The sequence below is a fragment of the Rhinichthys klamathensis genome, unplaced genomic scaffold (genome assembly GCF_029890125.1).
Source record: "Rhinichthys klamathensis goyatoka isolate OS25496 unplaced genomic scaffold, OSU_Roscu_1.1 h1tg000859l_1, whole genome shotgun sequence".
NCBI classification, from domain to species: domain Eukaryota; kingdom Metazoa; phylum Chordata; class Actinopteri; order Cypriniformes; family Leuciscidae; genus Rhinichthys; species Rhinichthys klamathensis.
The window spans coordinates 65,001-82,726 of record NW_026607228.1 but is presented as its reverse complement, the minus strand read 5'-3'; the positions used below and the strand labels follow the sequence as shown (position 1 = coordinate 82,726).

The window sequence follows — 17,726 nt, the reverse complement described above, 5'->3', positions numbered from 1 at the left end:
GGGCCACTCGGCGTGGTCTGCCAAAACACTTAATTATAAACTTCAATATTTCATTCAAAATAATCTCAACACGCTTTGTAAAATTTTGAAAAGCCGTGCATGCATTAAGGCCACTTGAACTAATGAACAACTGAAACGCTGGTTTTGATTTTATTGTTTGTCGTTGTTTAAACGTGCTTGTTGCATATCTCTATTTTATATTTGATATGGTCTATTGGTGAAGTAGCCTATAGCATTGATTACTGTGGAGGGAGGGGTGTGGGGATTCAAATAATTCAGCAGAAGCAGGGATGTTTAGACCAGAAGGAAATCCCCGTCCCCCCTGGCAAATCACACTTTACTTAAAACCATGTTTTTAAAAACTCTAGGTTGTAGGGAATCAAAATAATAATGATAATAATAGGCCTAATAAAAAAAAAAATATATATATAGGCTATATATGTAAAATTACTTTTTTTACAGAACTGCTTTTGAAATTACGATTGGTAGCCTCGTACGATTGGTACAGATGCAACGTCGTTGTGTTCGATACTATTGTTCCTAGTGTAAAATGGAAATGCATGGTAATTTTATTTTATAAATATAACCAAAAAACTGTATGGCGTAACAGAGTTTTAGAGCTAGACAAATCTCTCTGCATTAATAAATATAAAATTTGCAGTAGACCATGTTTGATCGGGATTTGAACCCGTGTCATCTTGATGATGAACCGTAAGTTCTACCGCTCGGCTATTAATTTCCTCACTGAGAAATGCCCAAACGTTTGTTTCTCACATGAGCGAGAAAACGTTTTGTCGTTAGCCTGTGTGAGTGTAGGCCTACTTTAGCCTACATGAATAAAAGTAGACCTTTTACAGTTTTAAAAGATGATATCTTATCTGTATGACCAACAATTACGCAGTAAGTTCTTTTAGCTGTTATGAGAAAAATAAATCCAAATGAACGCGCCGCCGCGTTTGTCAAACTCTAATTCAACATGCCAGAATAAAGCCAGATTTTAGAATAATGCATAGCCACTCGGCGTGGTGTGCCAAAATACCCTAATTATAAACTTCAATATTTCATTCAAAACCATCTCAAAACGCTTTGTGACATTTTAAAAAGCCGTGAATGTATTAAGGCCACTGGAACCAGGATCGTAACTGAAACGCGCTGCATGTCTCAATACAGGAGCGCTGGTTCAGATTGTATTGTTTGTTGTTTAAACGTGCATGTTGCATATTTAAAAATATTTGTTTAAAAATAAATGTTTGTTGTAGGCTTATTTGTAAATTACCATAACTTGTAGAATTTCATCCTTACTGTTGTTAATTGACATTAGCCCCACTTACGTTTTGATAAATGTCCCTTTGCGCCACCTGGCGGTCATTTCGCGAGCGACTTTGAAATGCGACTGGTTTATTTTTATTGTATTGGTCTACTTTAAAAAATAATACTTTATAAGACATTTATGGGAAAAGACTATTTTCTTTTCAAGATGTTTCCAACTGTAACTTTGAACCAATTCTGTAGAATGGCCCATATAGCATTTGACCAGGATTTGTTTCCAGGTATGACTAAAAATGTGCTTTTGGCTTTCATTTATATTTTGATTGTTTGTATATATATATATATATATATGTGTGTGTTTGTGTGTGTGTGTGTGTGTGTATATATATATATATATATATATATATATATATACACATGTAGGTTATATATATATACAAGAAAGAATGCAATGACAAAATATATATATATATATATATATATATACATGTAGGCTATATATATATATACAAGAAAGAATGCAATGACAATATATATATATATATATATATATATATATATATATATTGTCCTTACATTCTTTCTTGTGTGACACCCCTGAATGAAAGGCTCATTATTATGCAGGGTCACTGTCTGAGAACCACTTAATTATTCATGATAGGGGTTGGGCCGTTCCGCCCATCCGCATATTGCCTTGGCAAACAAAAAAATGTTTTTCACAATTTAAAACAATCTATTGTTTTATGTGAATGATTAGGAAGGATGATTTTCAGATCATTTTGAAGCAAAAACTCTAGGCAACAACGTACATTAGTCAAAAGTCTTGTGGACTCATATTTAGTATGTTTTTTGTGTCCTTATTTCAAAAACTTTATTTTTTAGTTTTTTCAATAACCACGCATAAACAATATTCTCTCAAAAATACAAACATGTACATACATGTTGCTCACACATTATGGTAGACCTGTTTGTGCTAAATAGAGTTTAATTTCACCTGTGCCATTAATATGTTTATAAGCAACTGAAAAAAGCACAAATGTCAGAGCATGTCAAAACATCCAAAGGGCCCCAAAAACACTCTGGTCCCCAGAGGGTTAAAGGTGGCGTGAATATTATGCAGAGTGATTTTAATGTCATTTTAACTATGGTTGAAGGTGATATCTATTCACCGAAACCTCATTTACACTGTAAATGTTACAGTATGTGAACATGCAAATCGTTCAGTACCACGGTATTACCATCTTATACCATCGTGAAGTAACATGCACATCCCCGTGGTGTTGCAACACAGGAAATTGAGTGAGGAAGTTAGTTTTTCCGGGGCAGTTGCTCTTACTCGCAGGGGAAGTTTGACTGCGGTTCACTGCTAATGGAGATTCGCTTCAATATAGTGTAAAACCCCAATAAACCCAGTGAAGTGTTCATGTGATCATCGCTGTCATGCATTTGGGTGTTTTGTTCTTAAAGACACTAAACATCCTCATTTTTATGAGGGTAGTTCCCCATTGAAGGGATTTTTATGTCTTAAGTCATGGTTTTGTAACTCTGACCTTCACATAGTTTGTAACAATGTGTTCTGATTTCCAGATTGATCGCGGTGTAGTCGACTTAACAGGGTAACTGGGCATCTTAACCCTCTGGGGACTAATAGCCCTTTTTGGTCCGTTTTCTCTATTTTTACATTTGGGCTTATAAACCATATGTAATGTAGATGGATCACTGTGTTTGGTATCTATGGATTCAGAAGACCCTAAGATAACGTAGGGCTGCAACAAACGATTATTTTGATAATCGATTAATCTAACGATTATTAGAACGATTAATCGACTAATCGTCGATTATTTCGCAGACTAATCAGCAAGTTTGGAACGATTATTTAGCTTTTCCAATTAGTTAAAACATTGAGTTATACATATTCTAACTATAATATAAAAGAAGGAAATCACTTCAGCTTTTGAAATAGTTGTTTTAATGAACTTTGAGCCAACTAAACAGGTCATTCTCTTTAAGTTTTCAGATTTCGGTCCAACTCAAATCACACACAAATGCTCTCTAAGCATTGTTTAATAGGCCCACTGCTTTTCTTAGAACTGAAACAGAAAAAGGGACATTTACTTCAGGACACAAAGAATGGTAAAATATTAATCTGCAAACAATTATTATAAGTATAAAATTACAATCTTTTTTTACATGACAATTGAGCTGACAGAGACGTTCTCATTCACCTTTTAATTTACAGTATGAAAAAGTAACTGCCATGATATTCTTCCTATATCATAGGAAGGATATAACATCTCGTTTTGTAAGTCGTCATGATTATTGAACAAAATACAGGCAAGTGATAAGACTATAATAATACCTAATGTTACAATAATAAAAACAGCCCTGACTCGTAAGCTCGATCAAGCTTTATTCTGTGCAATAGAATAAATAAGTCATCACATTACTGTAATTATATTACTAATTGATAATATTATTACTATTATTAGTAGTATTGCATTCTCTAATAAAGAGAGCTCCAGCTGGAGAACACTCTCCTCTCACCGGCTCCTCTTGTGCCGGGATGTTTCCTCTTGCACACATGCATGTTGTATTCCCGTGAAAAGCAAGTTCCGCCTTGCATGTATTGCACACGACAGCATTCTTGATTTTAAGTTTTGTGAAATTTTCCCAAACCTTGCTAGTTCGGATTCGTTTGCCCTGTCATAATTCGCGCTGTTTATTCTTCTACCGCAATAGCATTTGTAAGGGCTGCACTACACTCTAGCGCTACAGCGCCGTAGCGGTCAAATCGCGATATTGCAGGCCCTTACATTAGGTCACGTGAGATCAAACGACTACTCGACAACAAAGATATTTGTCGACAAATTTTTATTGTCGACGTTGTCGACAATGTCGACTAATCGTTGCAGCCCTAAACATAAGCATGCATGTAATGTGTTTATAAAGGAAGTATGAGTGAAAAATGTACAATAAACTAGAGAATTTCAAAAACGGAAATTAGATTTTTGTCATTTATTTCTGAAAATCACACAAAAATAGTGAACAGTTTTTGAACAAAAAATATATTGGTCAAAGCCTTTGCTTGACAGACATGTGTAATTGTTAAATAAAATGTGTAAAGAACAATGAAAAATGTAACTTTATTTACAAATAGTCCCAGGCGTTTTTCTTAGGAATGCTTTCTCCTCGTCACTCTCCAGTAATTGTTCCAGAGCTTGTTCCACCGTAAATTAGGGGTGGGCGATATGGCAAAAATATCATATCACGATTTTTTTCAGGAAAATCCCGATTAACGATTTTATCACGATTCTTTTTCATGTTGGTTTTACTATTTTGCAAGTGAAAAAAGCCTTATAGGTAACAAAAGAAAAAAGAATGGCAGACATTTAGGCCAAAGTGGCGCAGATAAAAATCTTTATCATTATTTTCTTTGTTATTAAGAATTAGGAACAAAGATACACATTAAGCATACACAACTGAATATACAAATGAAATAAACAGTGCTTTATTTTTTCAGCTACAGTAGGGGTATTTAACAGTAGCATTGAAGAAAGTAATTAGGCTAAATGAACAAATACGAAAATAAAACACAACATAGACTTCACTGTATAAATTATACATTGATTATTATTAAAGCTACTACTAAAGTTCTCAGTCAAGAGCAGTGAGTGATTTCCTCTTTGTGTTTTGTTGTTTTATTAACATTAAAGGGATAGTTCTCCCAAACATTTTAATTGTCATCATTTACTCTCTCAAGTTGTTTTAAACCCGAATAAGTTTCTTTCTTCTGTTGAAAATAAAAGTTATTTGGAAGAATGTGGCTAACCAAACAGTTGCTGTACTCCAGTGACTTCCATAGTATATATGTTTTCCTACTATGGAAGTCAATGGGGACCAGCAACTGTTTGGTTAGCCACATTCTTCCAAATAACTTTTATTTTCAACAGAAGAAAGAAATTAATACAGGTTTGGAACAACATTAGAGTGAGTAAATAATGACAGAATTTTTATTTTTGGGTGAACTATCTCTTTAAGGACAAGAGGCAGCTTGTTTACTAACTGGCTACTGTCGCTTTCAGATTTTCTCTCATTTTTTTTTCTGTTTGCTTTCACTTTAGACATAACCAAGTTTGTTTATGTAAACCTTGAGTGTATTTGACAATATTAGTGCAATAAGACTCGAAAGATAACTTATAACGTAGTCCAGTAAACAGACGCTGTTAGACAGGCTTCTAGTGCCCGTGCTTCGGGTGTATGCGCTCAGAAAGCACACGTCAGAACAGCGCATCAGCACGTGAATTACATGTTTAACCAGCAAGGCTTTAAAGCACATGCAAATAATGAACTTCTGTGAACTGCAGTGTCCCGTTCCTCTGCGTTAACATTTGTTGTATGTTGAGACGGAGCTCGGCGCCAGAACTGCAACTGATAAAATGCACGATACTACGATATTTCTTCAAAAGCAGATCGTGGAGACATTTTAATCGTCCACGATCAAAAACCGTGATATCGCACACCCCTACCGTAAATCGTTTACTGCTTGCCATCATAAAAGTGCTAAAACAATAAATAATGCTATAATTGTATGTATGTGTGTGTATATATATATATATATTTTATAAATGTTCTGTCTCTCTCTCATATAAATCTCTGATAATCCGCTCCGTAAGCCTCCGTTCGCTCTCTCTCCTCCTCTCCATTCAACGCTGTTTGCGTCATATCCCTAACTATATAGTACCACCCCTTGCAAGGCTACAGGGTCCTCTGATTTGCTAGAAAGGTCATGGTAACCTTCCTCTGATTGGGTAAGAAAAATATTTCTCCATCGGCAATTTTTCAATTGGTGGTTGTTCGCGGAATCTGCCAAACAACATCGATTTCATTGGCCTTTTACATAGTGGTATTGCGCAACAAGGAAGTGTGTATATTTACAAAGCCGGGTATCACTGTTTTCAGGGGAATCTGAGGAAGACGGTAAAAAAGACCGCAGCTCTCTATCATTAATAGTTTTTAAGATAATTACACATTTGTAAAAGTATGCCATTTTGGGCGGTACCGCCCAATCCGTCCCCAGAGGGTTAAGGGGATAGTTGCCCTAAAAATTTAAATTCTGTAAAAATTTTAGTTAAAGACTTTTTTTTTATTAGCCTTTATTTCATTTAGCTTCTTTCTGGTTTTGGTTTTAATTTTAGTTGTCGTTAACTAACCCTGTACTTCCTGTAGAGGCGGGCGGCAACTCTCTCTGTGTGTGTGTGTGAGTGTGAGAGGTGTGTCACCTAAAACTGACTTTGTGGTTACAAACAGAGATGAATGACTCTTTATCCTTTCAATAAAGCAGCAGTATCACATGATAATACCACACTACTGCAAAAGAATAGCAGGGTATTAATGTGATATCATATTTCACGTTCCCAAAACCATATTTATACCTTGTAAGTGTAGTTTAAAGAGGTGCTGCATTTCTTTGAGTCTTAGAAGGATTTTCCAGCTGCGTTTAATTCACCACAATTACAGTTTGCTGCAGTCACATGATCCCTTCAGATTTCATTTCTGTCTGGAGATTTGGGGTTTTGAATTTCAGAGACTTTAGTGTGGAGATTAAGGATGCACTTTGGGTCGATACCGATAACCGATATTTTGACCGATATGACTCTAAATCCAAATTTTTATGTCATTTTTGAGAGCCTGATTACAAAAGCAAAAGCCTCATCCCAAGCACACAATTATAATGTTCTCATTATCATTTTATGTAGCCGGTATGACAGACCTCATATTTGCCGTATTTTCCTTTGGAAGTGATTTCAATCATATTTTAAGCAATTCATAAACCATCATGTTGAACATCTGAAGTGTCTCGGCTGAAGGAAATAATACATTATTTATCGGCCTTAATATATCGGTCAAATTTTCTTATCAGGCCGATAGCAATAACATTAAAAACATTGTCCGATACATCGTGCATCCCTAGTGGAGATAGACGCATATTACAAGTCCTATTTACTTTATTAATGCACTGTCTGCTTATGATTTATAAGTGCGCTTTGGTTTGCTGTCGAGATCAGTCTCTTATTTTTCAGATTAAAGAGATACTGGTCATTCCTGATTGACAAAATCCCGCCGCCGTTTCTCTCTTTGAATAACATGTTTTAGTCCAACGGCATTTCATGTTGACTTTTTTAAAACTTTATTGACAGCTTCATTGTGTTTTAGCACAGAGAATCATTTGAGTGAGTGAGTGAGTGAGTGAGTGAGTGAGTGAGTGAGTGAGTGAGTGAGTGAGTGAGTGAGTGAGTGAGTGAGTGAGTGAGTGAGTGAGTGAGTGAGTGAGTGAGTGAGTGAGTGAGTGAGTGAGTGAGTGAGTGAGTGAGTGAGTGAGTGAGTGAGTGAGTGAGTGAGTCATTCGCTAGTTATTTGCATTTAGCATGTTCACCACATCGCTGCTGTATGTTGCAGGACAGACCTGTGACCCATTTTCGGGCCTCTATCTGTCTCTCCCAGTGTTCCCAGCTCTCCTTGAAGCTGTAAATGTCATTTCTGTACATCTCAACGTCTCGTAAGAATGCGAGCGTTCCTCATCCTTCCTCTGGTTGGCCGAGCGCAGATGCTTCCTGCAGCTGCAAGCGCTTCCCGTCGCACGCAGAGCCTTTTGTGCCGCGCGCTCCGCACATACAACTCCACCAGTGGAATTTCAATAGATGTTGAGGCGGGAAACTTGGGAAAGCCCATCTGTGTGTGTGTGTGTGTGTCCTGCGCTCTTCCGTCTCTGTTTTCAGTGCCTGGACACGGGGGGGTTTTATTTTCCCTGTGAATGGGCCGCAGTAATTGGATTTCCTGAGGGAATTCTGTCACTTTGAGAACCGGCGTTTGCTACTCCAGTGAGATCCAGTGCGGAGATCTTAGTTATGATGTAGGAATGTCTTCATTATGTGGTTGATACTGAAATACTCAACTTTAAAAATCCAAACTATTTTAGTCTATTTAGGATGCCATTAGTATACATTTTGTATGAATTGGGATTATTATTTATTTATTTTATTTTATTATATTATATATACATTATTTATATATTTTATACTACACATATTAAAATTCTAATATTTAAACTATACTATAATATAAGTTTAATATATATTACACTTTTTTTCTTAACATCTGTTTGTCTTTTATATCTATTTTTTATATTATATTTATATTTGATTATCTTAATTTATTATATTTATATTTTTTATTTTACTTATTTATATTTGTTTATGTATTTGTTTTCTCACTTCGTTAAACTCTTTTCTTCTCATTTATCTTTATTTAATATAGTTTTTTTATTCTATTTAGTTAAATTACATTTTTCCTGTATTTTAATTTTATTTTATGTATTTATATAATTTTCTTCTCTTCATGAACTTTTTTTCTTCTCATCTTTTAATTATTTATATATTTTATTATCAATTTATATTATATTGTTTTATTTATTTAAATTTTTTATTTATTTATTTTTACAGATTTTTTTTTCTCACACTCAAATGATGAACCCATGCTATTTTGACTAGTTTTTAAGCCCTAGAAAGTAGATACTTGCATGTTTGCAGGTTTGACCCAGATACTGAGAAGACTTGCTAAAATAATCAAAAACACCGACGTTTCACCCCTGCTTTCTGGAACAGAGCTGGAGTAAAGCGTGTGAATGCTGAGCAGAAGCGTGCGTGCGGTGGCCCGTTACACAGGCAGACGGGGTCGCGATGGTTTGTTGTTCAGAGAGTGTGTGTGTGTGATGATCGTCTGGCGTGGGTTTTCAGCTCATCTAGGGCAGGTTTCTGCAGATGCTCTGAGAATGTCACCTTAAATTTGTCCCACTTGCATAAGAGCTTCATCCGGTGAGCTTGAAAAACAAACCAGTGCAGACTGAGATTATTCACTGCATTCATCTAGACCAGGTATACTAAGATGAGTTGCGTGTGAGCTTTGGATGTAAAGCAGAGGTTTTCATGGATCTCCTGCATCCGTCAGACGCTTGAGGCTCCTGAGACCTGTTACAGGTGGACACGGACGGACAGGTGCGGGTCGGGTGGACACAAGACGGACAGGTGCGTTTCGGGTGGACACAGGACGGACAGGTGCGGGTCGGGTGGACACGGGACGGACAGGTGCTTGTCGGGTGGACACGGACGGACAGGTGCGTGTCGGATGGACACGGGACGGACAGGTGCGTGTCGGATGGACACGGGACGGACAGGTGCTTGTCGGGTGGACACGGACGGACAGGTGCGTGTCGGGTGGACACGGGACGGACAGGTGCGGGTCGGGTGGACACGGGACGGACAGGTGCGTGTCGGGTGGACACAGGACGGACAGGTGCGGGTCGGGTGGACACGGGACGGACAGGTGCGTGTCGGGTGGACACGGGACGGACAGGTGCGGGTCGGGTGGACACAAGACGGACAGGTGCGTGTCGGGTGGACACGGGACGGACAGGTGCGGGTCGGGTGGACACGGGACGGACAGGTGTGTGTCGGGTGGACACAGGACGGACAGGTGCGTGTCGGGTGGACACGGGACGGACAGGTGCGGGTCGGGTGGACACGGGACGGACAGGTGCGGGTCGGGTGGACACGGGACGGACAGGTGCGGGTCGGGTGGACACGGGACGGACAGGTGCGGGTCGGGTGGACACGGGACGGACAGGTGCGTGTCGGGTGGACGGGACGGACAGGTGCGTGTCGGATGGACACGAGACGGACAGGTGCGTGTCGGATGGACACGGGACGGACAGGTGCGTGTCGGATGGACACAGGACGGACAGGTGCGGGTCGGGTGGACACGGGACGGACAGGTGCGGGTCGGGTGGACACGGGACGGACAGGTGCGTGTCGGGTGGACGGGACGGACAGGTGCGTGTCGGATGGACACGAGACGGACAGGTGCGTGTCGGATGGACACGGGACGGACAGGTGCGTGTCGGATGGACACAGGACGGACAGGTGCGGGTCGGGTGGACACGGGACGGACAGGTGCGGGTCGGGTGGACACGGGACGGACAGGTGCGTGTCGGATGGACACTGGACGGACAGGTGCGGGTCGGGTGGACACGGGACGGACAGGTGCGTGTCGGGTGGACGGGACGGACAGGTGCGTGTCGGATGGACACGAGACGGACAGGTGCGTGTCGGATGGACACGGGACGGACAGGTGCGTGTCGGATGGACACGAGACGGACAGGTGCGTGTCGGGTGGACGGGACGGACAGGTGCGTGTCGGATGGACACGAGACGGACAGGTGCGTGTCGGATGGACACGGGACGGACAGGTGCGTGTCGGATGGACACGGGACGGACAGGTGCGTGTCGGGTGGACGGGACGGACAGGTGCGTGTCGGGTGGACGGGACGGACAGGTGCGTGTCGGATGGACACGAGACGGACAGGTGCGTGTCGGATGGACACGAGACGGACAGGTGTGTGTCAGGAATATTCAGTGATATTGGTGATCTGACTGGACTGACGCTGTTGTTTAAGAACTGAACTGAGCTGGACGATCACATCATTTTTTGCAGAACTGCTTTATAGATGAGATTAATTTTATAATTGATGATCTTTACAACGTAACTGTGTGTGTGTGTGTGTGTGTGTGAGAGAGAGAGAGAGAGAGAGAGTGTGTGTGTGAGTGTGAGAGAGAGAGAGAGAGAGAGAGAATGTGTGTGTGTTTAATAAACATGTAGTGTGTGTGAAGGGAATGAGGAATGAACCGTCAGGGCTGATTCACACGAGCGGCCGCAGATGTTCTCAGATAGCCTTATTATTGAGATTAAACTCCTAATTCAATCAGGACACGAAGGCTTTTCTCTCGCGGTGAACAAGAATCCTCCGGGCGAGAGAGGGACGAAGCTTTCCGCTGCCGTGGCATTTATATGGTATACCAAATATAAACAAATATAACCCAAAAAACATGGTTAGTTACTACAGTTAAACCAGTGTAATCACCATGGGAAAATCTCAGAGTAAAACTGGGAGTTGTAAAAAATAATAATAATATCACCCAGCTGAACCCAACTGAAGCCAGCAGCCATATCACCCTGTAGCCCAAGACTGGTTGCCCACTGAAGCTAAGCAGGGCTGAGCCTGGTTAGTACCTGGATGGGAGACCTCCTGAGAAAACCAGGTTGCTGCTGGAAGAGGTGTTAGTGAGTCCAGCAGGGGGCGCTCACCCTGTGGTCTGTGTGGGTCCTAACGCCCCAGTATAGTAATGGGGACACTATACTGTCAAAGAGCACCGTCCTTCGGATGAGACGTTAAACCGAGGTCCTGACTCTCTGTGGTCACAAAAAATCCCAGGATGTCTTTCGAAAGAGTAGGGGTGTAACCCCGGCATCCTGGCCAAATTTGCCCCTTTGCCTCTGTCCAGCATGGCCTCCTAATCATCCCCATATATACCAATTGGCTTCATCACTCTGTCTCCTCTCCACCAGTAAGCTGGCGTGTGGTGAGCGTTCTGGCGCAATATGGCTGCCGTCGCATCATCCAGGTGGATGCTGCACATTGGTGGTGGTTGAGGAGATTCCCCCTTCTATGTGAAGCGCTTTGGGTGTCCAGAAAAGCGCTATATAAATGTAATGAATTATTATTAATATAATGATTTGCCAGATGAGAAGTTTATCTATGTATCATCTTTTTACTCTTTAAAAAAAAAATAAAAAAAATGTATAACTGTATCATATCTCTTTTAATTTCTTAAATAACTGTTTTATTTATTTTTCCTTGCTTTTATTTTGTGATTATTTTCATTCCTTTCTGTAACGCACTTTGAATTGTCATAGTGTATGAAATGTGCTACACAAATAAACTTGCCTTGCCTAAACCGTGGTAACCACAAACCAACCATTGTTGAACTGATCTGAGTTTAACCGTGGTATTTGTAGTAAAACTGTGGTTAATATACAAATGGTGATCAATCTGCCCAAAACTGATGGTTACCACACTTTTATCATAATAAAACCATGGTTAAAGGTGCAGTGTGTAATTTCTAGTGGCATCTAGTGGTGAGGTTGTGAATTGCACCCAACAGAAGTTACGGTGGCCGACAGGAAGTGATGTCGTCGTCTGAGACCGCCTGAGAGTAGCCAGTTAAGCAACGAGGCTTCTTTACAAAGATAAATTAAGAAATTCGGTTTACTTATTTATTCAATAAACGATGTTATTGTGAATATTATTGTTACTTGTTTATCATTGTGTCAGTGTTTTATTCGCTGACTTTAGCAGCTTCTTTGCACGAAGAACAACATAGTGACGAAACGCGTTTGTCCGTTCGGGGCCACCGTAGAACATGTCGATGTAAAGGGAACCGCGGTGTGTGTAGATAACGCCTCATTCTAAGCTAATAAAAACATAACTATAATTATGTATGCTCTTTATACACCACTGAAAACTGTTATGTTTATGATATTGCATTTCTGTCAGCAGATCCTCCTAAATATCCCACAATGCACCTTTAGTTTTCATAAGGGTTGTCTTGTTTAGTCTCTAGTCTTTCTACTGCTCTGTTCATGTTCGTGTGTGTGTGTGTGTGATTGACAGCTGCCAGTGGAGTATGGGTACGACTGCCAGCGCTGCTCCCCAGCACACACTGCATGAGAGTTTCCACGGCAACGGGATGACGGACAGCAGGCGGTCGGCGAGCAGCGCCTCCTTCAACATCCACAACAACAAGGGCAAATCCATCATCACTAATAAAGTGGCTCCTGTGGTCATCACGTACGTCCAGCAGCGCGTCTCCATTACGAGCCCCCGCAGAGCCGACGTAATTACCCTGATTGAGTCTCTGTGTGTGTGTGTGTGTGTGTGTGTGTGTGTGTGTGTGTTTATAGGTATAACTGCAGGCAGGAGTTTCAGATCCACGATGATCATGTTCTTCGTACAAACTATAAAGTTGGGAGGATCTCGGACAGCATGCCGGAGCACCATCTGGTCCAGGTGAGCCGGACGCGCTGAGGGTCGGTCTCAGGGAAACAGGTCGCACTTATCTCAGAAATAAAACAAAAAAAGCACATATTTTGCATCATTTTAGATTTTCTTTTACTAAAGTAATTTTGTTGAATATTTTCATGACGATTAACCACGTTTCCCCTTCACATTCTCATCACTGTTACCAGGTTCATTATACTTTATATACCTAAAAAACCCATAAAAATATTGTTTCTTAAAGTAAAATTAGTATATTTAATAAAATATAAATGTATCACTTATATATATATATATATATATATATATATATATATATATATATATGTGTGTGTGTATATTATTTATTTCACCTAGTTGCAGAGGAAACATAACTAAAACTATATAGGCATATTAAAAAAATAACAGATTTTTTTTTTTTTTACTAAAGCACACAACAAAACAAAATAAAAATGTAATCAAAGATTAAAATGAAAATGGAAAATGCTAAAATAAAAATTAATTTAAACTATTAATAAAAACTATAATAGTGCCGCAGTGATACTAAAATAACACAGACTGCTATCACTGATTTATTTTTTAATTAAATTAATAAATTGAAAAATTAAAGGTTAAAATGATTAAAAAATATATTTATTTTAATTGTACATTTTTTATATACAGTGAAGAGAATCAGGTTGGAAAATTTGGCTGTTTGTCATTTAAATTTAACTACTATAAAGTGCCTGTATTGAAAATGCACCTTGATAGTAAAGACTATCATAAAAACTGAGAGTCAATGTTCAGAAATGATTAATTATGAATATGTTTTGAATTATGATGTATAGCTTTGATTTGCGGTGTGTTTGTTATCAAACTCAAAATTTTGTTTATTTTTAATGATTAAAAAATGCCATTATTTTATATGTAAAAACGTAATAAAGTAGGTTAACAAAGCTCTTTATCCATCAGTTCATTTCCTTCAAAGTCCCAGTGAATCCCGGGGTTTAGGAAGATCCTGGATGTGTTGCGGCGCGTCTCTGCAAACAGAGTAATTAATTACTGCTCTCGTTAGTCTCCAGAAGACGTTTGCACCTTCCTCTGAAGGCTTTGAAGGAGACATCTCTCTTTGTTTGCTCGTTAGTTTCTGTTTGCTGACGAGCCAATGATGGGTTTCGCTGCAAGTCAACAGAAAACAGCAAGTGTCCGACTTCTTCTCAAGCGCTCGCCTTTGTTCCGCTTCCGGCTCATTATCTGAGGCTCTTCCTGAGCCGAATAAAGTCATAAAGCAGTAATTAGTCATTTAGCGGATCCATTTATTAAAGCTGGGGTTAAAGGGTTAGTTCACCCAAACATGTAAACTCTGTCAGTAATTATTTTTGTTTGTTTTTTGCGCACAGAAAGTATTCTCGTCGCTTGATAAACTTAAGGTTGAGCCGCTGTAGTCACTCGGACTATTTTAACGATGTCTTTCATAACTTTTGGGCCGGCAAGTTTCAATCCCTTAGAAGCCTATGGAGGAGTGATCCAGCTCTCAGATTTAATCAAAAATATCTTAATTTGTGTTCTGAAGATGAAGGAAAGTCTTACGGGGTTGAACAACATGAGGGAGAGTCATTACTGACAGAGTTTACATGTTTGGGTGAACTATCCCTTTAATGCTGCGTTTTTGTCATGTTATAAAGTTTCCAACTATAAAAATCTTTGTCAAACGTATTTGTTATGAAAGCTTTATTTCGTTATTATTTCTGATAGTTACTATTTTTATTATTTTATTAATATTTTTGACATCTTAACATTTTCAGTTATTTTCATTTATTTTATGGTGCTTATTACTTTTTACAATACTGTAAAAAAAGTATTTCTTCGGGCTTAGTTTTGATTTATTTTAGTGCTTCAACTAAAACTTATTTCAGTTAGTTACGTTGTTAAGTTATTTTTTTTTATCTAAAGTTTGTTTTATTTTATTTCAGGTTTATTTTAACTAACATAATGTTTTTAATAGTTTTAGTTTTGACTTATTTTAGTACTTCAACTTACCAAGGCCACATTTTAAAATTGTCATTTTTTTATTTTAAAATTGTCTTCTTTTTTTTTAAATCTAATATTTAGATTTTTTAGCATTTCAGCTTTAATTAACATTTTAAGATTTCATTTTTTTAAGTATTTTTATGTGCTTTTGTCTGTTTTATATCACTGTTTAGTTTGACCCCCCCCCCCCCCCCCCATTTCAGTTTAATATTTTTTTAGCTTTTTATTTTATTTGAATGAACAAAAAGCTTTTAATAGTTTTAGTTTTAGTTTATTTTAGTTCTTCAACTTATTTCAGCATTTGCCATTTTTACATGCACGTCACATCCGACCCGGAGACTTCACATAGAAATAAGAATATTGGCCTTCAGAGGTAATAGCAAAACCCGACAAGTGGATTATTGTAATGTGTGATTACAACCCGTTCACACACAGGCAATAAAAAAAAGGATTCATTTTAGAAGAAAAGTTACATATTGCACCTTTAAATGGAGATGTTTTATTTATTTGTATTGGGTACATCCGTGCCTCGAAATGTTTCAAAAAGTCATGTCCCCCCCACAAATCATCACACCCACGTCTGATCATCTTGTTCTCAGGGCTTGTTCTTCATGGTCCAGGACGTGTCCAGTAAAGCTGATGTTCTCAGCACCACCGGCTCGTACGGCGCGCCGAACTTCAGGCAGATCAGAGCCGGGTTCCCACTGTACGGCATGGGCCAACCCAGCCTGGGTGGCTTCAAACGGGTCCTGCAGAGGCTTCAGGCTCAAGGCCACCAGGTCAGTGTGTGTCGACCTCCTGCCGATCCCATTAACCGGAAGCGATGCGCAAATAATTCTGCTGATAAGGAGTTTGTCAAGTCATTTGTTGGAGATTAAATCTGTTGTTGATTCGCTCGATTGTTCAGGTTAATGCAATGCTGATTAAACTGACACTTTAAATTAAACTTGTTTAAATGTTATAGTTTGCACAAGTTAGTTTAAATGGAGGTTATGCGTGTGACATCACCGTCGGCCGTTACACACACACACACACACTGAGTGACACACAAAACACATCTAAAACGGGAAAGAGCTGCCGAAAGATACAGAACAGAGAAACACTGAATTTAGGGGTAAAATCATACCTAATATATTGTATTGTTATATATTGTATTGACAACTCATCAATTTAATATTTAGCATCGTATATTCTGCATAATTGGATGTTTTTAAATAAACACTGACTAAAAACTATACAAGTTTTAGAGCTGGATGATATGTATAACATTGATAAAAGTGATCACATGGATTTAGACTTGTATTGTATTTATATAAAGCGTTCATAGGGAAATTTGCTTTATGTATTTCCCCGGCGTCGAAATCAGGCTCATATAAAAATCAGGAAACCCGATTCCTGCTGCATGTCGATATTCATGATCACTGGATCTTTGGTAAGTTGTAAGGAACATTATATCGAGTCCAAGCTTTAGTTTAAACTGATAGTCGTTTGTTTTACTGGTGTTTTCTCAGTTTCTCCTGTTAAATCCAGTCGTTCAGCAGCTCTTCTGACGCTCAGGCCGGCGGGAAAGTGTCGTCACTGCATAACCTCTATAGACGAGTGATGCATTTGCAAGGTTTTATTTGGTGGAGAATATGTTAATCAATGACTAGACAATAGTTAACTCCACATCAGCAACATAAGTTCATCAACTAACCATTCAGAAACGTCCTGTTGCTCTACATGTTGTCACTTCTTGAGTCTCTCCATCTTTGCCTGACTCTAGTTTAAACACAAAACACAGAACGTGAGGTAATCGGAGCTACTCACTCACTCACTCACTCGCTCGCTCGCTCGCTCGCTCGCTCGCTCGCTCGCTCACTCACTCACTCACTCACTCACTCACACACTCACACACTCACACACTCACTCTCACTCACTCACTCACTCACTCACACACTCACTCACACTCACTCACTCACTCACTCACTCACTTACACTCACACTCACGCTCGCTCGCTCACTCACTCACTCACTCACTCACTCACTCACTCACTCACTCACTCACTCACTCACTCACACACTCACACACTTACACACTCACACACTTACACTCACACACTCACACACTTACACTCTCACTCACTCACACTCACTCACTCACACACTCACACACTTACACTCACACTCACACTCACTCACACACACTCACTCACTCACACACTCACTCACACTCACTCACTCACTCACACACACTCACTCACTCACACACTCACTCACTCACTCACTCACTCACTCACTCAGACTCACACTCACTCACACACTCACTCACTCACTCACTCACAGACTCACAGACTCACACACTCACTCACTCACACACTCACACACTCACTCACTCACTCACACTCACTCACTCACACACACTCACTCACTCACACACTCACTCACACTCACTCACACACACTCACTCACTCACACACTCACTCACACACTCACTCACTCACTCAGACTCACACTCACT

At 39.6% G+C, this 17,726-nt stretch overlaps 1 protein-coding gene and 1 pseudogene across 1 annotated transcript in view; both read left to right on the top strand.

Annotated features, from left to right (window-relative positions):
- The window catches only part of pald1a (phosphatase domain containing paladin 1a), an 87,038-nt gene that overhangs the window by 13,560 nt on the left and 55,752 nt on the right, over nucleotides 1–17,726 (top strand). Inside the window, exons 2-4 of the mRNA XM_056243873.1 lie at nucleotides 12,833–13,009; nucleotides 13,123–13,228; nucleotides 15,826–16,005. Of these exons, the coding sequence (XP_056099848.1) occupies nucleotides 12,846–13,009; nucleotides 13,123–13,228; nucleotides 15,826–16,005 (450 nt within the window). The 5' untranslated portion in view covers nucleotides 12,833–12,845. The remainder of the gene's footprint in view (nucleotides 1–12,832; nucleotides 13,010–13,122; nucleotides 13,229–15,825; nucleotides 16,006–17,726) is intronic.
- LOC130078389 (5S ribosomal RNA) lies at nucleotides 11,317–11,433 on the top strand (annotated as a pseudogene).